This window comes from Pagrus major, chromosome 10, assembly GCF_040436345.1.
Source record: "Pagrus major chromosome 10, Pma_NU_1.0".
Taxonomy (NCBI): Eukaryota; Metazoa; Chordata; class Actinopteri; order Spariformes; family Sparidae; genus Pagrus; species Pagrus major.
The window spans coordinates 5,652,019-5,677,397 of NC_133224.1; the positions used below are offsets into that span (position 1 = coordinate 5,652,019).

Genomic DNA, 25,379 nt, shown 5'->3' on the forward strand with positions numbered 1-25,379 from the left:
CAACACCCAGCAGTGATGTAACTCTACACTCACCTGTTGTTGAGTGCTCTGATGCTGTCAAGTGACTTTTCATCCCATCATTTTCACTTTTTATCTTGTAAGTGGCACGTTTTACCTCAGATTAATGACTTTTTTCTCATCATTTTGACTTTTTATCTAATAATTTTGACTTTTAATCCCAAAAAATTTACTTTATATCCAAAGGATTTGACTTTTTATCTTGTAAGTGGGACATTTTATCTCAGATTTATGACTTTTTTCTCATCATTTTGACTTTTTATCTCATAATTCTAATTTTCATCTCAGAATTTAGACTTTTTATCAAAAAAAATAACTTTTAACCTCATAATTTTGACCTTTTGTATGTCTTATTTATGACTTTTTCTTATCATTTTGACTCTCTATCTAATAATTTTGACTTTTTGTCTCATAATTATAACTTTTAATTTAAAAAAAAGACTTTTTATCTTGTAATTTGGACGTTTTATATCAGATTTATGACTTTCATCTCATAATTTTGACTTTTTATCTTAAAAATTCGACCTTTTATGACTTTTTTGGTTTGTTTTGTTTTAATTAAAGCTAAAATTTAATTTTTTTCTTTACCTGGCTGAAACGTGCTTCCATACTTTCATGTCCAGACTGCACACATTTTTAAAGAAACACCTTAACATGACACTAATTGACTTTACCTGTGTGGATCAACACCTGACAGTGACGTAACTCCACACACACCTGTAGTTGAGAGCTCTGACGCTGTCACGTGCGCAGCAGAGCTCATTAAACTGAAACTTTTCCCTCTTTGTTCCCTCAACTCTTCACATTTTTTGGGAACATCTCGGCTCGCTCGTGTGTGTGTGTTTGTGTGCCTGCTGCGCGCGCATACGTGCGTGCGCGCGTTGTTTGCTCTCCGTTTAACCTCATAGCAGAGACTGCACGCGGCCGCCGCACATCTCTCTCTCTCTCTCTCTCTCTCTCTCTCTCTCTCTCTCTCCCTCGTCCCCTGCTCCCTCCTCCTCCTCCTCCTCCTCCTCCACCTCCCTCCTCTTCCTACCTGATTCAGATCCGCTCCGACGCGATGCGTATGACCGCGTCTCTCTCTGCGAGCCGAGCACCACCGGAGAGACCCGCACGCCGCTGCCGCCGCCGCCGCTGCCGCTGCTGACCGCCCGCCAGCACCCGACGCCGGCTTTGACGAGCGACCCAGGGCCGGGCAACAGGAGCGGGAGACGCCGCGGCTGACTGAAGGAGAAGGAGGGAGACGCTATTACCGGGGCGAAGGTAAATAACATCCATATTTATGGACACATGAGAGCACGGGGGGGGGGGTTTATCCGTGCAGGAGGAGGAGGTGGTGGTGGCCGCGCGGCAGCAACGGTGGCCGTCCAGGTCGCTGATTTATGTTTTTTTTTTTCGCGTTTGTGACAGCTGAGCCCGCTGAGCCCATTTGACGACTTAAATTGAAATTATTGATGTTTGTTTTGCCGCCGAGAGCTCCCGCGGTCCGCGGCGACACGGACGGAATGAATGATCGAGCTGGCCGAGGCGCACGACAGCCTGTTGTGCATCCGTTTTTGTTTATTTCCCGTGTTTTGGACGCGAGCGCCGTATAAACACAACGGAACGCGTTCAAAACCTCCATATGCGTTTATGGTTTTTTACCGTTTTCGCCTGTTTTCGGCGGTGAGCTCGGTGTCATCGGGGGCGGCAGTGAAGTGAGATGCAGACAGGTTTTTTGTGGCCACATCGTAATCAAGGAAACACACACACACACACACACACACTCTCACACACACACAGCCTACATATATGCACTTTTTGCATGTGTCAATGACATGAAAGCATGCACATATCTGATGTTGGTGCATCATGAGCATCACCCTTTAACTGTACTTGCCCTTCATGCCCATCACTCATCTTCATCATCATCATCTTCATCATCATCATCGGCTCTATTTAAATCCACATGGGGTTTAAACTGTAAAGGCAGGAAGAAGTGAAGAGGAACCGAGAAGGAGAAGTCATTGTCTCGCTAACTGTAAGAGTGCGACCGAGGAGGAAGAAGAATAAATAATGAGAGTAGAAGAAGAAGAAGAAGGAGAAGAAGAGGAGGGAGTTTGTTTATATGTTCCTTAACTTCCAGCTGAGAGAGCTGCCAACTCTTCCCCTCCACCTCCTCTCCTCTTTTCTCTCCTAATCAATAATTCATTCCTCCATCTTTTTTCCAGAGTTGGCCCCCGGACGGAGAGATCGGCAAAGAGTGTGGCGTCCCGGAGCCCCGCTGTCCCATTCGTCATCCTCTCCTCCTCCTCCTCCTCCTCCTCTCTTTCCTCTTCTCTTTGAGCTTTCACCTCACCAAACTCCACTCTCTCCTCTTCTTCTTCTTCTTCTTCTTCTCTGTTATTTAAAACTCCTCCATCCATCTCTCTTTCTCTTCTCCGTCATGGCTTCTAAACTGAACCCCAACGTCCTGTACGTGGCGGAGCACGGCGAGTCGCTGGGGTCGCCCCAAGCCGACTCTGAGAGGACTCATATTGTAAGTACCGCTCAGCACCGCCTGCCAAACTCCATGTAGAAAAGTGGCGATTTTGCAGAAAGGGGGTGCAGCAGGGAAAAAGTGCCCTGACTCTCCACTGATGTACTTTTTTTTTGGCCCCAGACAGTTTGCACAGGTTTTAATGTTACACACTGATGTACTTTACATTATAAAATCACAATTTTTGTCTCATTTTTAAACTTTTTGCGGCTTAATTTGACCTGCAGCCTGAGAGGAAGGGTAGCAAACTGATTTCTTACTGTTTTAAATGTAAGTTCAGGCCACTTTACATCATCTCAACTAGAAAATCCTCCATAAACATGGCCCAAAGTATATAATTTAAATTCTGTCTATGTGAGAGTAGGTTTCACTTTTTGTCCTGAGGTGTTTTTTTTCATCCTGCAGCGGAAATAAGACACAAACTCTACAGACCTTTATGGATTTTAGCTGCAAAAACATCCTGAGAAGTCGATGTTTTTAAACACCTGTGACACAAACGGCGCCGATTTCGCAGTGTCTTGGACTTCTGAATCTTCACCATGTTGTCGTACATCTTCTCTGCACACAGGAAGTGGTGAATCAGAACATAGCGCTTGTCTTCTTAATGCGAGCGTCAGATCGAACAAGTCAAGAGACGTTCAGTCGTTTCACATCAGGTTAAACAACCGAGGAGAACATGTGAGAACAAGCATCTTCAGCAGTTTAATGTCATCTTTTATTTTTAGTGCCACGCAAGAGCAAAATGGCCGAAAAGTTCATTTCAGACATTCGGTGAAATGCTTTTCTCTATTTCTTTAATTCAAGCAACTGCAGGAATAAGTCGATTTGTCAAAAATGATCCAACTCTGAAGCAAAACTTCTCACACAGAGGTCATTTCCTTTGATTTTTGGGGAATAAAAGGACCTAAAGTGGAGTTAACCTCTCTTAACATCTCTTTGGAGGTATTTGAATTCGTGGCTACAACTCTGCTCTGAAGTAGTTTTATTCCAGACAGTCCGATTATAAGAAAATGCAACAAACGAGGAAGGAAATATTAAAAAGCCATTGTGGTTTAAATCGTTAAAGGAAATATGAGTTGACCACTTTTGTTTTTGGGGCTCTGTTGAAGACTTTTACAGGAGCATCCAACACATTTTTCGGTCTTTATTGGATTACAAAGAGCCACCAGTGATCTGTTCTCACAGTTTTATTGATATTTGTAGAAGTTAAAATCAGACATGTCACGAGTATCAGCCTATCAACACTGAATAATCTGAATCTGCAAAGTAACTAAAGTTATTAATTAAATGTAGTGAAGTGGAAGTTAGTAGAAAATCTGTAACCTGCACGAAGTTATAGTCCATCAATGGTTATTCTGAACTTTGACGCTAAGATTTTCTTTTTTTCTTCAAATATATATCAGTTATCGATCTTCTTGATTACCAATAATCAGTATTGGCCAAAAAATCCCATATTGGTCAATCCTAAAAATCCTAATCCTAAAAAAAGGAGTGTTTCTCCAAAATCAACGGCTGAACTGAAGTCATTTCTTGCTTTAAAGTTCTCCAGGTTTTGTATGTTAATAACGTCCGACTCAAATCTTCTTCTTCCAGGCTGGAGAAGCTGGAGAAGAGTCATCGGACAGCGACGGGGAGCAAGAAGAGACGTCGCACAAGCTGATCCGCAAAGTGTCGACCTCGGGACAGATCAGGGCCAAGGTAGGAAAAAGCAGGAGTGCATGTGTGGAGGTTTTACCTGAGCGCCTGGACTATCATCGAACCAGGAGATATCAAGAGAGTTTTATTTTGTAACTCACTCTTTCACCGTCTTGTATTATAGATGTTGGTTTTTTTTTTTGGACATTTTTGAAACCTCCTACTCCCTCTGAGAGCTTCTTTTTTGGCTTGATACATATTGAAACAGAGCTCCTCCAAGGTGAAAAAAAAAAAAGCAACTTCAGCAAGCCGGAGAGGGATGAAATATTTAGTCTCGTGGAAGTGCTCTTAACTTAGTTTGGGGGAAAGTCGTGGAAAAGTCATGGAGGTTGTCCATCAGGGTCACGCTGGAAAAGCCTGATTTTAAGACTCGAGGTGCTCATTTATTCAAGAGGACGTATAAACATTTAAAGAGGAAGCGAGGATGTGGATTTTTAGGCCGATTGAGGGACATTTATCTGACACCTGACTCTCTATCTGTCTTACTACGGTTCGACTGTCTCCTTCCGGTGTCGCCTAAATCAGACCTCATCTTATCCGACCCCTCGTCTGCTGCAGTCAGCTGACTTCCTGGCTCACTTCCTGGCTGCGTCACCTTCCCCTGCGATGACGAGTTGTGGTCGAATCTCTGATAGCCGATCTGACACAAATGCGCAGTCTCTTATCGGACTCCTGATCGCTTCGTATTGGTGTTTTACAGGAAGATATTGATGGTGTGATACTTGCCTCTTACTGGCAAACACTCACACACACACACACACACACATCTGACTCATTAGGTATTGATGAGCTGATTATTTCCAGTACACAAACACAAATGATAACTGTTTAAATCACTATCATAAATGTGTGTTTGTGTGTCGGGAATCATTATCAATTACCTGCGCTGACCGTCAACTGTAAAGCACGCGCCGATCAATAAGTAACCCAGGATACCCGGCGTCCCATAATGCCTCGTTTGTTCCCGGGGCAGATAATGGCATTGGATATCAGTCTGGTATTGATCGGTTAATCTCATCGGACACCGCTGTAATGCGGTGTTGACGGGAAGGCGCACGCACTCGTATAAGCTCATGAGAGCACCATAGATGGTTGCCATGGTTTCAGTAGGGAGGGAATTACAGGTGAATGCCGTGTCACGTGGTCGTTTGTTGGTAGGTGTCACTTGTTTTTCTGTGTTTATTAAGTCAAATCATCCAGTAAAGATGAAGTTTTTAAAAAGTTTCGAAATTATATTTAATCTTAATAATGTTCATTCTCATCATAAGTGTTAAAGAGTGTAAATGTGAGATAAAGTTAAATAATATTAAAGGAAATATAAAATAGCTATTGCTAAGTATTAGTAAAAACTTAGTTATATTGTTAAAATCATGAAAGAAAAACGTAAACAATTAATTTTCTAGAAAATCGACATTTTTAATAGCTATTTAAAAAAGTTAGCTATCACATTAAAATGATGAAAAAGCAGAGAAAGGATGGGTAATTTTCTAGTAAATTGGCATTTTTTGAGAAATTAATTCTACTTGTTTCCAATAAAATGAATCTAAATTCACTATATAGTGTGAAATCTGTAAAAGAAAGTAAAAAATTGTGTTTATTTAGCCGAAAATGACAATTTTCTAATAATCTGACCAACATTTAGAGGTGAAGTTCCTGGTGAAAAAGAGACAAAGTCAACATCACAGAAAAATACATTAACAATATTGACGAATTTGTTAATTAGGATATTTAATAGTATTTCTGACGTCATCATGCAGCCTGCATATCGTCCGTGAGAAGCTGCTGCTGCTAGCAGCGGCTAAGGATCTTGGTTTCACCGGCTTTGACGACGCTGTGATTGGTTCTTTGTATGTTTATGCTCCTGTGTGTGTGTGTGTGTGTGTGTGTGTTGATTACATTGTGTGTACCTTCAGTCATGTGACTAAGATTAAGCTAGTCATCGACTCCAGGATTATGCCGCGGTGACAACAATGGCTTGAGCGGATTAGCATGTTTGTGTATCCCCTTTGTTTGCTTGTGGGTGAGAGCTTTTATTTATCGGTGTGCGTCTGTGTGTGTGTGTTTTGTTTACTGCCAAACGACCCTGTGGTCTCATTTTATGCGCTGCCTCCCCTCCTTTTTGTCCCCCGCCTGCTTCCCGTACTTGTTGGAGCGGCGGTCTGTTGGCGCACTCGTTAAGAAGGTGCTAATTCTTATCAACCCTGACATGACATCCTGACACCATTAGATTAATTCAGTTCCTCACCCACAAGTCCCTCAATAATTATACAGATGCAGCGATAGCCCTCTGAAGACTGGAGATGTTCGTGTCGGCTATAATTAAATATCTTTGGGTCTGGAGACGAGGTTTCTGATTCTGGGGCATCGGTAGAGGACATTTTTATCTCACCAGAAGCCAGAAAGATGTTCTGAAGTCACTCCTCGCTGTGAGTTCTTTGAGATTTGAGAATAATATCCAGGATGTCAGACTACAGGCGGTTTACAGTGGAAGTTCATGAAACAAATCATGTTGAACCCGCAGCAGCTAACATTAAAATTCCAGCGTAGTATAACGACAGTCGTGTCAAAATGTAATCTGCTAGATTCGCGTACTGAAATTTAAAATTGTTTGGTGACTCTCAGCACGACTGTCTGACTGGACTACTGGTTCCAGAAATGTAATGTTGTATTCATAAATATCTTTTCGTCTTCAGTTCAGTTCTTCCTCCATGAGTGAACCCTCTTCTCAAAGAAATCGATAAAAGATCTCTGAAACGTCTCCGAACTAAGCTAAAAACATTGCCAAAGATCCTTTTATTGGTTTGCTTTGGAAGATGGTTCACTCAGGACACGTTCGAGAAACCAAGTTTTGTAACAAACTTGATTTCTATCTTTTGGTTGTTTATTTCTGAATCACTGAAGGCTGGAAACTTTATTTTTGATGCATATTATTCAAACTTGCCTAAAAAGCCGGCAGGATAAAGTTGAACTGTGCTGAAATTTGTTTTAAAAATCGAAAGTGAAATCCAATCGTGGATTTGGAGAATTGTGACACCGCTCCCATCATAGGGGAAGGTGTGACGAGGGGTAATCAGTTGGTTTGTAATCTGCAACCACCCCTGAACATGCCACTAAATCCTACACACTGGGCCTTTAATTTGAGCCCATGTACACACATCCTAAAGATTAAATTGGGAAACGCTGTGAATGTTTTGTTGCTGCTGTTTTACATCAAAGTGACTGTGACCTTGGAGATTTGCTAATTATCTGACTTGGTTGGATTTTAAGGTGTGTATTCTCGTTTGATGTCTCTGTGAGACTGGCTTTGAGCGTTTGACCTGAAGCCTTACAAAGTTTTGGTTTTGTTTTCATCTTGCTCTTGCACCAGCCTGTTTGTGTGGAGATTATGAGAACCCAACCCAACCCAGCCCATCCTGCGGGGTAAAATAAGACGCGAATAGCTGTTTCCTTTTTCAAAGAACTAAAATGCTCGTATGGCGTCACAGTGGCCGAGGTGTTAAGACATGAACCTCGTAAAACCACATTGTCATCACATTTCCTGCCTGCCTCTGCTCATGTAACTTATAAATAAGATGCCCTCAGATGCCCCATAGCTTTGACATGTACATGCAGAAAAGCTCGTACAGGTTTCTAAGTGTTTAAAAACATTTTAATGCCTATAATCAGCTTCAGTTTCAAGCTTTTTTTTTTACTGTTAATTGTAATAATTAGGCCTCATGCCAACAGCCATGTCATTTTGACCTTTATCTTTATTGTTATACTGAAGTTCCTCATAAGGCTGAAAGTGCTTCATGTGTTTCTGTGCCAACAAGAGCCATAAATCCACAAAACACACATACAGCCAACCAGCAGCGTACATTACGTCCAGATATATGGTGCCGTGTTGTAGCAGAGCACAGCGCAACACACAGTCCAGCATGAGTAATCAACACGGTGATGCAGCAGATCATGTTTGGAGCGTATTTGTTTACTTAATCTATTCAAATAGACAAATACTGAGCATCAGTTAGGTTTTTTTAAAAGCATTTCCATGTTGATTTAGAGCCGTGGACTTGTAGACGAGTCGGTTCACAGACGAGAAGAGGAACCGTGTCACGCATGGTTGCAATGTCACGTCAGCTTATCTCTTATCTCTGTCACGCAGGAGCAGAAATGTAAACTTTAAAGATTGTTAGACATTTTCTCTGATGCATTTTGATCGCACTTCCTTTTAAAGCCTTGTTTCATAATGTACTCATCATAGTTTACTAGTCAGAACAAGAAAAAAATAAACTCTATATATGTAGAAGTTGTAGGTTTGTCCAGAGCTGAGTTATGTACAAAATAAAATATGTCTTTGACGTGGCGACCACTCGCAGGGTTAGTCGGTAATCTGACTACCGCAGCTGGCTAGCTAACTGCTAACACGCTAGCCAGGTGGGAACAGGGTTGCGCTAGCTTGTCACAAAATACCTTCTTTCTTTTTTCTCTTGACTCTGAAAGTGGCATTGCACACAATTGACAGTTGTTAGATAAAGAAAGATAGAAAGCTTGCCAGCTTCTGGTGCACGAAGTTCACCTGTCTCGTATTTGTCTGCAAAACCATTTGTGGGTTTTTTTTTTTTTGAGCAGTTCATATTTCAAAAGATGAAAATTAGTAAGCTGGTTATCTCCGACCACTTCCTCCAAACTGGTTTCACCACAGTTAATTTCTGCAGATGTATTTCTGCTGGCGTGCAGCGATTACACATGTGTGACTGATGATGATTTTCTGCAAAAATGTATCCAGTCGAATGCTGACGTGTTTATGCTTTTCTGATTTACTAATTGATCGTACGGATGATCGGCAGCCAAGAACTGAGCGTGGTGTTTCTTAATCCTGACGAGCAGCCGCGTCCACAGACAGCTCGTGGAAAAAACAAGGCACATTAACTGACGTTCAATCTGAGAAAAACAGAAAGAAAAAGTCATTTTAAAAGACGAGTCGTCAAGCGCGCTTTTTAATCATCTCGTTGAGTGAGTGACCTTTGACCTCCTGATTTCCTTACTTTCCTTTTTTTCTTCCCTATTTTCCGTCTCTCTCCAGGCTCGGTTACATAAGGCTTCACACTCTTTTCTTCTTCCTCTTTTTTCCTCTCCTCCTCCTCCTCCTCCTCCTCCTCCTCCTCCTCCTCCTGTTTGCCTTGCTCTCATTTACTGTGCGGAAAAAATAAAGGAGACACAGGAAGAGCATGAGGCGGTAGAGCAAACAGCTCCTGTGAATCGTGTGCGTTTGTGTATGTGGCCCCACCGCTGTGGCTTTGAGTAGGCCGATCACGCACGCTGTAATGGGCGTGCACGTAAAACACACACACACACACACACACACACACACACACACATGGAGGAAAGGGCAGCCCCTTCATTATGTTTCTTTCCATGTGAGACCGGGTACACAAGGAACCTCCTCTCCTTTTCTTTCTTTATTCTCTCCTCGTCTCTCCTGCAGGATATTTCTAATTATTTCCGTCACACCTCTTCTTCCTCTCCGTGTTTGAACGAGAATAACAAAAACGTTAAAATAAACTCTTTTTTTTTTCCCGCTATAAGCCCACCTCGATTGTCTTTTATAGACGCGAGGCGGTCGATCACTTTCCTGTTTTAGCGTCTAAAATAGCAGCGCCACTTCAGATTATATAACCAGTCGTATTTCTGGCGTTCTGAGTGGTGACCAACAGGTAACACTACTTTTTTTTTTTTTTTCCTCCTGTGGATTTCCTGCACGCTGCTTTGGATTCAAACCCCCACTATATTTGTTCTTTTTTATCCGCATCTCGCTTCCCAGTGCAGAAATCTGTGTGGGTGTTCGCTGCAATAGAGATGAGGACGAGTTATAGATGTGTGTGTGTGTGTGTGTGTGTGTGTGTGTGTGTGTGTGTGTGTGTGTGTGTGTGTGTGTGGGACGGTAAACAGAAATGGCTTGAGGAGAGTGAGTGTGTGTGGGATGGCCAGCGTTGTGCTTTGATTTATGCCCTTGGCTTGATGCGATACAGCTGCAGTAGTGTGTGGGGTCAATACTGAGAGGGGAGAGATGGAAAGAGATGGAGGAGGGAGAGAGATTGATGGAGAGACAAAAGGTAGAAAATTAGCAAGAGGGAGAGGGAGTGGAAAGTAAGCCGAGAGAGACGGATCCAGAGTCAGAGTTATATAAGAAATGCACACAGCAAACAGCAGCCAGGCTCTAATACCCATATTTACCCTCACAACAGGTTGTCAGGACTGTAGAGGAGGCGGCCCCCGACTATTTAAGATGTGCCGCTCAGTCGCTGGTGCAAAAAACACATTGTTAAGGCTCAACAAACTCGCTCGGTGCATTTTCTGCTTCATAAAGCCCACGAGATGAAATGCTTATGAATGTTTCGAATCGTCTTTCTTTCATTTTCTTCTGTTTTATCGGTGCGTCGCTTCCTTCCAGACCATCACACTGCTGCAAATTCAATTTAAAAGAAATTGAGATCATCGTCTCCGGGGGTCGAGAGACTGTCGATCTGGAGGCTGTTTTGTAAATAATTACATGTGCTCGCTGCTCGAAAACTAAAGGCAGATTTCAGGCAGAAGTTCAGGATAAACCCGTGGGATTTCCTACACCTGTGTATATATTTTAAAAAACACTTGGCTAAAGTGGGGAAGTTCAACTCGAATCCCACAATGTCACCAGATGGAAACAGATCTGAAGCTCTGAAGAGATTTTTGAATCCAACATTCACCAAAAAACACTTTCTCGGCCAAACTGACCAACAAGTTCTTAAAAACTGACTTCAGATCATGACTCATTTTGGAAGAGACACGAGCGACTTAAGGCTCAAAGCAATGCTATCTTAAATTTACCTCGGTCCACATGTGTTAGGGTTAAAACCACGGTGTCCGATCAGCCCCAACAACATGTCAGACAAACTGTAAAACTCTGTATCTGACCATCTTTCTGTCTCTTATGTTCATTCTATACATAAACTGGGTTTAAAAATGGAAAAGTTGGCAGGTAGCTGTGACAGGTGAGCCAAAAGGTTAATTGCCGACAGTGTATTAAGTACATATCCCCCCTGGGGAACATTAAAGGCCCCATATTGTAGAAAGTGAGATGTCTTATTTTACTATAAAGCAGGTCAAGGTCGTATCGAAACGCTCAATCCACGGTAGAATACAAACTTCCCGTAATCAGAAATGTCTTCAAACGAGCCGTCAGGACTTCTGTAACGTTGTGATGTCACAACTATACAGTCACCGCCCTCAGCACGGCCGTGGCTGCAAAAACACAGACAAATCTAATGGAAAAAACATAGTGGGCGGTGCCTGCTCAGGCCTGTGAGAGCTGACCAATCAGAGCAGACTGGGCCTTAAAGAGACAAGCACCAAAACAGAGCCGTCAGACGGAGGGTGAATAGAGGTGCTGCAGCAATGGACAGAATGAGATTTTGAACATTGAAGCTCGGAGATATTTTCTCGTAGACACCCAAAATAAAAGTATGAACCTGACATTTAGCCCATTAGGAACAACATACCCGGCTCCAGTGTCGCTGCCTGTATCTTATAGCTAATCAATGCTGAATCAGCTAACTGGCCCCAGCGTGTATTATTGATCCACTGTAATCAAATCACTGTACACAGGCTGTTAATCATACATGCATGAGTGTATTCAACCACGCACGTCGACACAGGAGTCTAAATGCTGAGTCGGTCGGTCTGACTGACTTACTGGTGTTCTGTAAACCGGAGCCTCCCAACTCAGTTTCTATTGATTTGACCTCATGTTCCCCCTTCGAGACGTCACGCCGTCCAACGAGGGGACTCAGTCATGAAAAGCAGGAAGTCCTTGAAAAGGCCACTTTACATTCAAGGAAAGTAGGAAGTCCTTAAAAAGCTCCAGTCCAGCATTAATTTAGATTCTCAGAAATGCTTTCAAAGAGTGTTTCCTCAAACAACCCCAACGATTTCTGAACAAGTTACCGAGTCGCTCGTTCTGTCCTTTTTCTGAGACTTTAAGTTATTTTTAAAAAAGAGGAACCCCTTTTTTAGTGACAGGATGTCACTCCTTACTTCACTTCCTGTCTTTTTAAGGGTTTATCTTTTGTCTTATTTCAGTCCCTCTCTTTCATTGCTGCCACCTGGTTGTGCTTTATTCCTCCCGCCTTGATCTCTACATGCTCCCCGTCTCTCTCGGCTCTGACCTCCGCTGTTCATCATCCCGTCCATCCATCCTTTCTTTCATCCCGTCCTCCCTTCATCTTTATCCTCTCTCTGTTTTGTTTTTTTCGTCCTGCAACTCTGTGTCTTTGTTTTATGATGCACTTTGTTATCTTTCCTTGATCACTTTCACAATCAGTCCAACTTACTTTATCAAAAAGAAATCAATATCCATCAGATCAGACAGTATGTGAAGAAAGCTTTTTGTTGTTTTGGTGAGTAAATCTTTCATTTTCAAGACCTCAGTGGGTGTTGATGAATTGTTGCTAATCACAATTTCCCAGAGCCTAAACTGATGTCTTCAGACAGCTTCTTCTGTCCAACCAACAGTCCAAAACTGTCTGTTGGTTGGTTGGTTGGTCTGTGTGTTGGTTGGTTCTGTTTATTGATTGGTTGGTCTGTTTATTGGTTGGTTGGTCTGTTGGTTTGTATGTTTATTGGTTGGTTGGTCTGTTGGTTGGTCTGTTTAATGATTGGTTGGTCTGTTTATTGGTTGGTTGGTCTGTTGGTTTGTATGTTTATTGATTGGTTGGTCTGTTTAATGATTGTTTGGTCTGTTTATTGATTGGTTGGTCTGTTTAATGATTGGTTGGTCTGTTTAATGATTGGTTGGTCTGTTTATTGATTGGTTGGTCTGTTGGTTGGTCTGTTTATTGGTTGGTTGGTCTGTTGGTTGGTCTGTTTATTGGTTGGTTGGTCTGTTGGTTGGTCTGTTTAATGATTGGTTGGTCTGTTGGTTGGTCTGTTTATTGATTGGTTGGTCTGTTTATTGGTTGGTTGGTCTGTTGGTTGGTCTGTTTATTGGTTGGTTGGTCTGTTTATTGGTTGGTTGGTCTGTTTATTGGTTGGTTGGTCTGTTGGTTGGTCTGTTTATTGGTTGGTTGGTCTGTTGGTTGGTCTGTTTATTGGTTGGTTGGTCTGTTTATTGGTTGGTCTGTTGGTTGGTCTGTTGGTTGGTCTGTTGGTTGGTCTGTTTATTGATTGGTTGGTCTGTTTATTGGTTGGTTGGTCTGTTTATTGGTTGGTTGGTCTGTTGGTTGGTCTGTTGGTTGGTCTGTTGGTTGGTCTGTTTATTGGTTGGTTGGTCTGTTGGTTGGTCTGTTTATTGGTTGGTTGGTCTGTTGGTTGGTCTGTTTATTGGTTGGTTGGTCTGTTGGTTGGTCTGTTGGTTGGTCTGTTTATTGGTTGGTTGGTCTGTTGGTTGGTCTGTTGGTTGGTCTGTTGGTTGGTCTGTTGGTTGGTCTGTTTATTGGTTGGTTGGTCTGTTGGTTGGTCTGTTGGTTGGTCTGTTGGTTGGTCTGTTTATTGGTTGGTTGGTCTGTTGGTTGGTCTGTTGGTTGGTCTGTTGGTTGGTCTGTTTATTGGTTGGTTGGTCTGTTGGTTGGTCTGTTTATTGGTTGGTTGGTCTGTTGGTTGGTCTGTTTATTGGTTGGTTGGTCTGTTGGTTGGTCTGTTGGTTGGTCTGTTTATTGGTTGGTCTGTTGGTTGGTCTGTTTATTGATTGGTTGGTCTGTTTATTGGTTGGTTGGTCTGTTTATTGGTTGGTTGGTCTGTTGGCTGGTCTGTTGGCTGGTTGGATCTATGACAGATGAAAAGTTGAGTGGAAGGCAAATTGTAAACATGTAAAAGTTAAACTCCTTGTAGCTTCTCTTCTAGTTCTCTCGTGTTTCTCTTCAGTTCAAAGCTGCTTTAATGAGACTTCTTTGAGTCCCAACATGGTTTTGTGATCATTTTGTGTCACGTCAGCTCACTGTTGTCACTTTAAAGAGCCTCACCTCAAAAGTCACTTCTACACAAACGCCACAAAGATTTATATCAGCAGACGAAGGCTGGCTGAAGCGAGTCAACATCCTCGTATTGATCTCACTCCATCTCTACATCACTCTCCTTCTCCCTCCTGCTGTTTTTATGTTCCTCTCCTTTCTCTTCCCGTCTGAACCTCCCTGTCTTTCTCCTCTCCATCTCGCCCTGTCATCCCTCCTCCCTCCCTCCCTCCTCTCCCCCTGTGGCTGCAGAGTCTGAACCACCATTAGGATTCAGTCTGAGAGAGGGAGGCCATTAAGGAAAGTGTGTGTGAGACAAAGTTGATGAGTTATCTACAGCGGCTGTGTCTAACATAGTGACACTCACTTTGGAAATGTGCTAATGATGAGGAGACAACAATATCTCTAGTGTGTGTGTGTGTGTGTGTGTGTGTGTGTGTGTGTGTGTGTGTGTGTGTGTGTGTAGTCACTAATGAACTAATTTGTGCTCTCAATCGGTAGCAGCTGTGTGTGTCTTTGTGTCATCACTAATGAGCAAACACGTTTCAGGCTTGACAGGTGTGCATTTGTCTACGTGTGTGTGCGTTTGTGTAGAAGTACTAATGTGATACATGAACGTGAACATGTGTTATTAATCAGTGGAAGGTGTGTGTGTGTGTGTGTGTGTGTGTGTGTGTGGACAGGCATGTACTGTTTATCACATGCCTGTCTGTCGGCTGCTTAATGGAGACCGACAACAGAACCCTCGAGTTCTGGCGCGTTTGTGTCGCGGGTCTAAACTGATGTATCGTCTGTCAGAGAGCGATGATATTCACTCAGTTGGTTCAAGTTAGCAGAAGCTATGTAGCTTGTTCTCAGCTATAATAAGCAGTAACGTAAATGTTTTTATTGCCGCGACATTAGCATCATCAAGGACATTTTCACGGTGCTACACATCCTGGATATTTGTTTGGATGCGGACTTTGTTCATGTTCTGTCGGCCAAAAGATACAGAAGTATCCGCTGACACCAGACTAGGAAGCAGACTCATAATATAATACAACCTCAGAAATATGTATCTTTTCCATAACTGAATAAAGCTGTTCTCAGAGGAAAATAAGGTCCAAGAACACTGTTTGAAGCTAGAACGGTGGCAGGGTCCGCCACATATAAACAAAGTAAAACAGTGTGAAATTGTGTTGTGCTTTATGGTCAGTTTGTTTATTCAGTCATGAAAACAAAGAGAGTTTGTTTATTTAGTTTGTTTAGTCATAAAAGATAATCAGTCAGTGAAGCTCTTTCTCTTCTCATTGAAATATTTTGATGCTACCTGTCGGAGGTTTAAGTGGATCAAAGTTGGACCTTCACCTCAGAATATTCTGGACCATCCTGGGCTCATTTGCAGAGCAGCAAATTGGATCAGTTCAAATGTTAAAAATGCTTCTTAAAAACAGTTTTCACACAGTGAGTCAGAGGATTTAGGGCACAAAAGATGGAAAACGGTGCTGCTCTTACACATTTTGCTTTTAATAGCTGATTAATGTGAGCCTTTTCGCTCGCTTGTTTTCAACAACAAGCAGCCCTGTTTCTCTTGGCTGTGTGTCTGTTATTCAGCAATTACATTGGTTCACCAGCACTTGATTGCAAAACGCAGTAATCCCTCATATCTTCACTACAACACTGTTTGCTTTTAATAGAAAATGTGTCGCAGGCTGTTGCGCCATCGGACCGGCTGTATGCAGGAGAGAGAAAACGAGAACACGGTCGTATGGAGTAACTTAGAAACACTTTCAGCTGAGAAATGTGCAAATGTGTTCGCGGTGTCCGAGCTGCTGTATCGCTTCACGCTGCCTGTTGTCACTCAGTCTTTTAATGAGACTCGGGCCACAATGTTTCCTCCACACTTCTCCTCCACTTCATATTTCTTCATTTCACTTCCCTCTCTGTTTTTTTAATGCTCTTATTTCTTCTCCCTTTTCCTCATTCTGTGTTTACGCCTCTGTGAACCGCCTGTTTTGTTTCTTTTAACCCTTTATCTCTTCATCTTTCGTTCTCTCTCTCTCACCCTGTGGCCAAAAATAGACGCACTCTTGGTTTTTGTCAGCTCCTCTCTCTTGAACCCCTTAAACAGGAAGCAAGAGACAGCCACCACAAAGCACACACACACACACACACACACACACAGACACACACTTGTTGCTTTTGCAACGCCGCTGTCCCGAGAACAACATAAATTTTATGATTCAGTTCGTTCTTTCTGACTCCAGCTTGCAAAATCAGATGTTTTAATAACCTGCGTGTGTGTGTGTCTTTTCTGTGTGTGAGTGCATGTGCGCACACGTGTCCGCCCATGTGTCTGAGTGTGTGTGTGCGCGTGTGCGTGCGTGTGTGTGTGTGTGTGTGTGTGTGTCAATGGGCTGTCACACCCCCTGACTTGAAGTACCGCATGAGGAGTAACAGTCTGAGTCAGCAGCATGAAAAAACACATCTGCTAATGACACTCGATGTAACGACTGCAGTGTGTGTGTGTGTGTGTGTGTGTGTGTGTGTGTGTGTGTGTGTGTGTGTGTGTGTGTGTGTGTGTTCAGTGTTTTTTCACGCCTGCTCTTTTCACTACTCTTCCACTACATTTCCTGCAGTTGCAGTAATTAGTATTATTATGATTATCGCTGCTCCTGCCTACCTGCTGCGTTCAGGTTCATCTGTCAGGTGGCTCAGAGGTGAGGTTGCTGTTTACGGCTTCGACTGTCGTGCTTCTCGGCCTTATTATCATGTGAGGAGCACCACGGTCAGGACGTCAGTGTTCCTCAAAGGAAAAAACGCCTATCGGACATAAAAAAACCTCTCTTCTCCCACATTGTGTTGACTTTGGAGTCGGTTGATCCACGTCCAATAATTTACTTCACTTCCAACAGAACCACTAATCCTACAGGCGCACCCACCTGATGCAAGGCTGCAGTGTCTTTGCAGATTTTCTGGGTTAATATATTAAAGATTTGGGTTGTTTTGTTGCATGAAACATCGATCTTAAGTGTTTTTGTAACATTGACATGACTTTTTTTTTAATTATAAGCAGGTCTAGGTGCTATTTTTTTAGTGTGAAAGTATAAAAATGCTCAGAAACTGGGCCTTTAAAAGACCCGTCATGACTTCAGTAACATATTGATGTCACAACTATATAGTCCCCGCCCTCAGCCACGCCCCCAGCACGGCCGTAGATGCAAAAACACCAGCAGAGCTGATGTGAAACACTGTGGGCGGGGCCTACTCAGGCCTGTGAGAGCTGACCAATCAGAGCAGACTGGGCTTTTCAGGAGGCGGGCCTTAAAGAGACAGGAGTGTTCAGACAGGGAAAGTATGAGAAGAAAACATGTGTTTTTTGAACATTTAAGCATTTTGTAGCCAATTTTCTGGAAATGTTGTTAAAGTTTGTGCTACATTTGTACGTTAGCTATATAATTAGCATATTTTAAGACCTTTCTTTCTCCAAATGTGCCAGTCTTCTGTGTCCAAATGTATATTATGTATCAACAACATGTCCCTGCTTTACTTTATTGACCTTAAAATACAATTTTTAAAAGAAAAACAAAGATCTGAGCCTGTTTGAGATGATTTTTGTGATAATAGTGTCTTCTGCTCACTTTGCTCCTCTGCTCTCTCCACCTTATGTCATGATGTATTGTACATTTCCCGACCTGTGCTGGTTCAACTCTGTTCTTCCCCCCCCGTGGAGATGAAACATTAAGTCAGACAGGGCTGCTGGGACGTGTTCGACGTGTCTTCCCTCTGTGAGAAGACACCTTTTGCAAGCCGTGAACCTGTGTTGGCGTTCGTTTCACTTCCTGCCGGTGTTTTGAGCGCGGGAGGGCTCCCCTTTTGTGCTCTCTGTTCTTATATCGCTCCACAACTACAACTGCTAATGCTAATTCTGTTGCCTCTAAGTCTTACTACCATCCACATGCTCGTACGTATATATAGTTCAGATAACTAACCTATGATTTAAGTGTTTAAAAATACCTCAGATATGATTTGAGAGCTGTTGCCACATGAGGGATGAGATGTGTGGCGTGCTACAACATGCAAATAATGACGCTATCTAACCTGCACCGTGACCACGCGCTAAAACATGACCTTTGCCCTGCCTGGACATCAGATTATGGAGACTTATTTTACTGAGAGGGTTTTTTTAAAAAAAATCTTTAAGGGTAAAAGGTCAAGACAAACAGCAGCTTAAACAACGATGTCTTTCAGGGGATTTGATGGGTCAGATGTTTGTGAAATCGTCGGCGAAGTCGAAGAAGGTCAGTGAGTTATTAGTAAAACTTCCTGGAAGCTGAGTAAAACCAAGAGAGAAGAGTGAGACGGAGCTGCAGAGGGTGACTGTACTGGAAGGATGTGGCTTCCCTGCTAAAAACAACTCGTTTTATTTTTACACAGCTGTGTGTGCGTGCGTGTGTGTGTGTGTGTGTGAGAGAGAGAGAGAGAGAGAGAGGTTTGTCATAATGAAAGCGACAGATAGACAGATTTAACTGTACGCAGATAGAAAGTGCTGCATGGGTAGATGGAGAGATAGTGTAGAACAGAGCAGAGGGGACGACTTCACTACGAGTTTCCTCCGCTGCCATTTGAAGTGAATCTATTGAAGATTATATAAAAAAAAATCAGTGGAAGTAACCCTCGTTTCTTTCTTCTGCTCGCCCCTCCATCACATCTCTACCTTCTCGTCTCTCTGTTGTGTGTTTTCCACCCAGTTTTTTCTTCTGCCGTGCCAATTTCATCAGAAATGTTTTATCACGAGCGTAAGAGAAGACAAAACTTCATCAGAAATGGAGTTTGACGAAAAAAACCTCGACTATAGGTCCCCTTAGTACCTTTTCTCGAAGCTTTATACTATATCTGCTGGTCTTCATGAGTGGATGGAGTCCCTCAGGACCTAGTTCTTAGCCAGGGAATTAGTAGTTGTCTTTTTTTCAGAGATTTAACAAAGTGATATATTTAAATGTATTTCTTTGCCGCTTTGAGCACCACAAGCGACGAAGAGTGCCACCTAGTTCCTTAAATTTGAGAGAGAGCAAACATCTCTACTGCCGATAACGCTGAAAACCAAGCAACTCACACCAAAACAACCCAGATGGATAAATAACACTGCAGATTTTGAGGTGAACTGTCCCTTTTAATAATGACCTTATAAGTGCTATACTGCTACTGCAGACTCCATGTTAATATGGTTGAAAGATCTAGAAAAGCCAGTTAGTGGACCTCGAGTCAGTCAGAGAAAAGTTTTTCATGTTCGCCCACACAAACACAAACACAACACAAGTTGCAGTGTTGTGTTTCAGCAGCTGCTGCTCGATGCAAATCACTTTAAAATGAACTAATTCAAATAAGGACGTCGAGCTTTTCCTGTATGGACACTCACCAACTTTTCAGACACGGCTATTTTAAGCATATCGGGTTGTAAACAAATACGATTTTATTTTGAATCCCTTGCAAATTTGTCCAGTTTGTCAACCAATACTGTGAGAAGTGTCCAACTTCACCCTGCATGCATGGGCCAGAGTGTTGCCCATCGTTCCTCCGTCGTTCCCCTTCTTAAGATGTGTGTTTTTTACAGCTCAGACAGGACTGACGAACAGTGTCGGATGTGCCTCAGTGCAGAGACCTTGTGTTTGGCATAAAGCTGCGTTGGCGAGCGCCTTGTGGTTACACTCTTACAGTAAGTGGACAGTGTGAGGGAGGAGAGCTGCAGTTTGTGCTGATGATGAAGGAGTTGATGAGGGTCATAGCCTCGTGATTTCATTGTTTTGTATGAATGAATTCTCGATTTGTATCGACCTGATCTGCCCTTTAGTCTTTGCTAAAAAAAAAAAGCTCAGGAAGCAAAACCCCTCACCCTGATAACCTGTCGAATATTTCTGTTCGATCGACACATTGATCAATTAAAACTGCTTAGTACTGTTGTGTTGAAGTTTTTTGGATGCGCTTACCCAACATCCTGTTCGTCTGAAGAGCTTCACAAGGCAGCAAACCCAAGATTAAGGTTGAATTGATGGTTTATTTATTAATAGATCGATTGATTGAAAAGGAAACTGCAACTATTTTAATAATTCATCAATTCATCAAGGGCACTCGGTAAAATCGGTACTTTTGAAGACTAGAAGACTGATTTTGGACCAAACAGTTATCAAATAATTGATAAATGTATCCCTAGATTGATCGTTAAGGATCCAGTTAGTAAGACTTCCCAACTCTTCAAATACTGACGCTTCAGGATGTCGGCAGACTTGACTTACAGTCCCAAAGCGTCGGTATCTGACGAGTTAGGAATGAAACTCAAACATGAACTTTCTTACAAATTGGACCTCTTAATGTAAATCATTGCTAGTGGAAGCTCTGCTCTAGACTGATGGCATCAATTGGACATTTTGGTTCAAAGGTGGTGAATTCAGATTGGTTGTTTTGTCCGACCAACAGTCAAGATCTCAAATTCAGTCTCGTCAGTCTGCAGTCGGTCTTCATGCAGGGAAAATCCTCAGTTTCAGTTCTAGCTTCCTCTATCTGCCGTCACCACAAAAAGTGACCTTATTCTTCAGTTTTTTGTGCTGTAAAGCACGTGAGCAAGACCGAGTTCAAGTCCTCAGATTGATGTTTTGTCCGACCAACCATCTGAAACTGAAAGATTGAAGTGATCGATCAACTGATGATTCAGCTTCGAGACGAGATATTCTGTACTTCCTGTGGTCGTTTGGCTGCCTGACTTCCTGCTGGCGTCCGTCCTCGTCACCTTCATTTCATTTAAGCAAATCCTGCAAATCCACAGCATCTCGAGGACGCTCTTGTGTTGATCCGGCTCCACTTCACGACCCACAGATTTGATCGCACAACCCTTGCTTAGTCCAAACGCTGCATTTTGTTGATACGCCCCGTCGCATTTACTCTAATTGCTTATGTGTCCTTTTAACCTCAGCCAGCAGTGCTTTTTTTTTTTTTTTACAAATGTTTCACTTGGCGTAGTTTGGCCTGCAGGAGCTTTCCAGGCTTGGACCGAGGCTTCCTCCCCCTGCGAGTTGGGCCAAGGACACGACTGGCACAAAAAGATGAGGACAAGACGATTTATAATAATATTAGGAACTTAAACCAGGGAAAATGGTAAATCCTCAGGTCTGAATGTGGAGCCAGATTGCCATTTTTCTTAAGGAATGACTAAACAAATTAATAATTGGGATTAACTAATCATTTCAGTACTACCTTTTCCTATTTTGTGCCGTAAAGCAGTTTAGTTCGCCTCAGGTGAAGTCTCCAAATTGCTCGCTTGGACCGAGCAACTGTCTGAAATCAAAAGATATTCAATTAACGATGATTAAAAACATACTTCATCAGCTAATTTTACTTTTTAAGCGTCGGTCGGGACAAGTTATTGGCCTGAGATGCACCGACTGAGGAGCCACTCTCAGCTCTTCCTGTGATCGTTTGGCTGCTCACTTCCTGCTGGCGTCCGTCCTCGACGCCTTCATTTCACTTAAGCAAATCCTGCAAATGGACAGCCCTCTCAATTAGCGAAGATCTGGAAGCTCTCGCGTTGATCCGGCACCACTTCGGTGACCCAAACCCCCTTGATCGCACCACTCCTGCTTAAACGCGGCGTTTTTGTTGATACGCCCCGTCGCATTTACTCTAATTGCTGATGTGTCCTTTTAACCTCAGCCAGCAGTGCGTTTTACAAATGTTTCACTTGGCCTGCAGGAGCTTTCCAGGCTTGGACCGAGGCTTCCTCTCCCCCCCCTCCCGCGACTCGGGCCAAGGACGCGACTGGCACAAAAAGATGAGGACAAGACGATTTATAATCATATTAGGAAGGAGCGCTTACCCAGCCCAAAGTCGCGCGAACGCCAATTCCTCTCCATTTCCATCTCTATCTCGCTCCCTGACTCTGCCTTTTGTCTCTCGCTGCCTCTGCGTCTGCCACTCTCTCTTCCCTTAGTCATCGAGCTCAAAGCCGAGCCAGACAGTGAATCATATTAGAGTTAGAGTTATTGGCAAGTTTTCAGAAAGACAACAAATACCCCCCCGTTTCTTCTTCTTCTCCTTCTTCTTCTTCTTTTTTTTTCTCAGCTTCTCAATCTGGATAATGAAGCCGCACACCCAAAACTCGTCATGTACACACCCGTTTACGCAAAAGGGGTTTTTTACCAGGAAAGAAACAGAAAAAAAAAGCCACATCCTTTTTGAAAAGGCAGCGAAGGGGCCGAGGGAGGTTTCTTTTAAACAAAGAGCCGATCGAATATCAGCGTCAACAATGAGAGGAGGAGAAGAAGAAGAAGAAGAAGAAGGGGTGGACGCAGAAAGAGGAGAAGAAGAAGACGGAGGGAGTTTATTGGGCGTAATGGTGTCGTTTAGTGCAGGTTCTTTGTATTTAAAGTAGGTCTGTGTGTGTGTGTGTGTGTGTGTGTGTGTGTGTGTGTGTGTGTGTGTGTGTGTGTGTGTGTGTGTGTGTGTGGTGGTACCAAAAAAAGATGTGTCCTATATACCTTGTGTGTGTGTGTGTGTGTGTGTAACCCTCACACACACCTTACTGGAAAAGCACTGTGGTAAATCTGCTCGCGAAGAAATGCCTGCATGTGGCTTCCTGAGTGGAAGTGTGTGTGTGTGTGTGTGTGTGTGTGTGTGTGTGTGTGCGCGCGTGTGTGTTTGTGAATGCAAATTAGTGTGCGAACATGTAAATGCCGACATGATTAATCCCAGACACATGTTGAGTGTATAAATAGCAGCATAACAAACGCCGTCTGTAAGTTGTTTTCACGTTAATCACGGCGGAGCACGTCGGCGTGATCGCTGCAAACGAACGCCGGCAAGACCCTTCGTAGCCCACTGTTGAGGTTAAAGGAGAGGACCACGTTTCCCATGAGCGTTTGAGCTTCAGAGGCCTTCTCCAAGGCATGAACAGGTAGAAAGGAGCATCACTTGATCAGCCTTAAAGGTGCTTTTGCAAGAAAAGTTGATTTGTGAGTCAAAAACTGGCGCTTTGGGATTGTAGGACGGGTCGACCGCCATCCCAGAGCGTCAGTTTTTGACGACTTTCAACTTGTGGCTGAACATCGAGGGGAATCGTACTCCTTTTACAATATATACACAACAAGAAGGAAAACACAATGATAGAGATAGATTACATGTAGACTTCAAGCTAGACAGAGCAGCATTTTCTTTATTTCACAATCTGGAACCTGCAAATCTTAAAGAAAGATTTTGGTAATTGTATTGTTGATAAATATCGACTTTTTCCAACAGCGACACTGAAAGTTTTAAGTTGTGTCCTCTTAAATGTGCCCACTTCCTGCTTTGTCGTATCTCGATGAACGTAAAAACATAAAACCATCGACCGTTTTTGAAAATGGACCAAGGTAGCGTCCATTTTTATTCTTAGTAACAAGTGCTAAAGGGGCCAGATATACACCTCGTTAGCTCCATTTAAAGGGCAGCACCAGATCAGACGTGTTAGAGGCCTCCTGTTTCGTCAGTGATGACCTCATTAGATTAAAGCGATTAAACCAACATCTGAAGCTGAATTTGGCAAAAACTTACTCACAAGCCCGACTCCAAAATGTAAATAAGAACAGAATTCAATGAATTGCAAGCCCTTTGTGACCTTTATTCAAGTCAATACATCACAAAGACAAGATGTTAAATATTCAAACTGATAAACTTTATTGTTTTTTTGTATGTACACGCTCATAATTCAAGATAATCCATTATTTGTATCAATAACGTCATTTTAATCACCTTTATCTCTGCGCAGATGATCCGTGTGTACTTACAGTAAAGCATCAGGTGTTTAGCGTGCGCCGGTGTGTGCAACGTGTCTGCACATGAAGTGCACGCACACGATAAGATCACGACTCCACACATTTGTTGGCGCGCGCGTGTGTGTGTGTTTGCGGCAGTGTGTGTTATTGTTGCCGAAGCGCAGGATTCCCTCCAGTGTGTCGGAGGAATCAGAGACTCGCAGATGGAGAGCTGAGAGTTTTTCTTCTGCTTCTGTACAAAAAAAAACAAAAGCCGCACACACACACACACACACACACATGCAGAAGTTTGTCATGCTTGCTGCACCGCCACTAACCGCTCAGCGAGCTCCTTTGTAGAAAGTCTATTTTGGTCGCCCCGTGTCTGTTTGAGAAGCTGAGCTTATTCTAGAAACAGGCTCGTTACTGTATATGGTAAACCCCCCGACCGTCCTCGCTCTTTGTTTATGCATCAAGTTCCTTTTCTTTCTACTTCTGTCTTTTATCATTTTTCTTTTTTTTTCTTTTCTGTTCCTCTTTCTCTCGTTCGCTTTCTCTTTCGTTTGCTCTTTTTCTCTCTGAACCTCTTTTTTTTGCTCTCTTTCCCCCGTTTTGCTCTTTTTGGTTTCCTATTTCCTTAATTCTGTCTTTCTCTCTCTCTCTGTGTAGCGAGTGTACGAGCATGCTGTGTAGCAATCTGTTGCCTGTCACATTAACACACACACACACACACACACACACACACACACACACACACACACAAACTGGCTTCCACGTGCAGCGATACACACTCTAAGTAAGTAAGACACAAACACACACCCGTCTGTTTTGCAAGCGACGCGAGGGGAGAGGTCGTGTTGTTGACACACACACATCTTTCTCCACCCCGTGTGTTCGGTTTCCTTCACTTCTCCCCTCGTTCTCTAAATATTTAACTCGATAGCGGCTTTTTGACAGTTAATCGTGTGTTCATTTCCAGATAGTGATCACTCAGATCCCCTTTCATGGGAACAAGTTAGCGTCACAATACTTGAGAACTGATACTTATGTAAGTTTTATGACATCTTTTCCCGACCTCGAGGTCAGAATCCCAAGAAAAGTCCTAAAAATAGAAGATCAGATTCAAGTTTCATTTAAATTAGGAATCAAAATAAACATGTTATTGAAAAGAAATGCTTGAATTATGTTGTTTGACCCTCAAACTCTGACCTTACGAGACTGCACACTGATGCAACCTTGGGTTTAGTGGGTCAGATGTACCTCCATCTACATTTTCCATCCAAGATCAGAGAAATCTTGCTTTTTCTGACCTGAAGTTGAAGGTCACGGGCCAAAAAAAGATCAGGAACATCTGTTTTAACACCTCTAACAACAAGAAGAAAGCCATGTTCGTCATTGTTCGGACAAAAACAACTTGCTACCAGCTGC

The 25,379-nt window shown here is 42.9% G+C and overlaps 1 protein-coding gene across 3 annotated transcripts in view; it reads left to right on the plus strand.

Annotated features, from left to right (window-relative positions):
- Nucleotides 1-1,089: 1,089 nt before the first annotated feature.
- Nucleotides 1,090-25,379, plus strand: part of LOC141003935 (diacylglycerol kinase delta) — a 73,356-nt gene continuing 49,066 nt past the window's right edge. For 2 of the 3 annotated variants that reach the window (XM_073475419.1, XM_073475420.1), the window contains exons 1-3: nt 1,090-1,281; nt 2,229-2,536; nt 4,130-4,234. In XM_073475419.1, coding sequence (XP_073331520.1) covers nt 2,444-2,536; nt 4,130-4,234 — 198 coding nt within the window. In that variant the 5' untranslated portion in view covers nt 1,090-1,281; nt 2,229-2,443. The remainder of the gene's footprint in view (nt 1,282-2,228; nt 2,537-4,129; nt 4,235-25,379) is intronic. The other variant, XM_073475421.1, reaches the window with a different exon arrangement.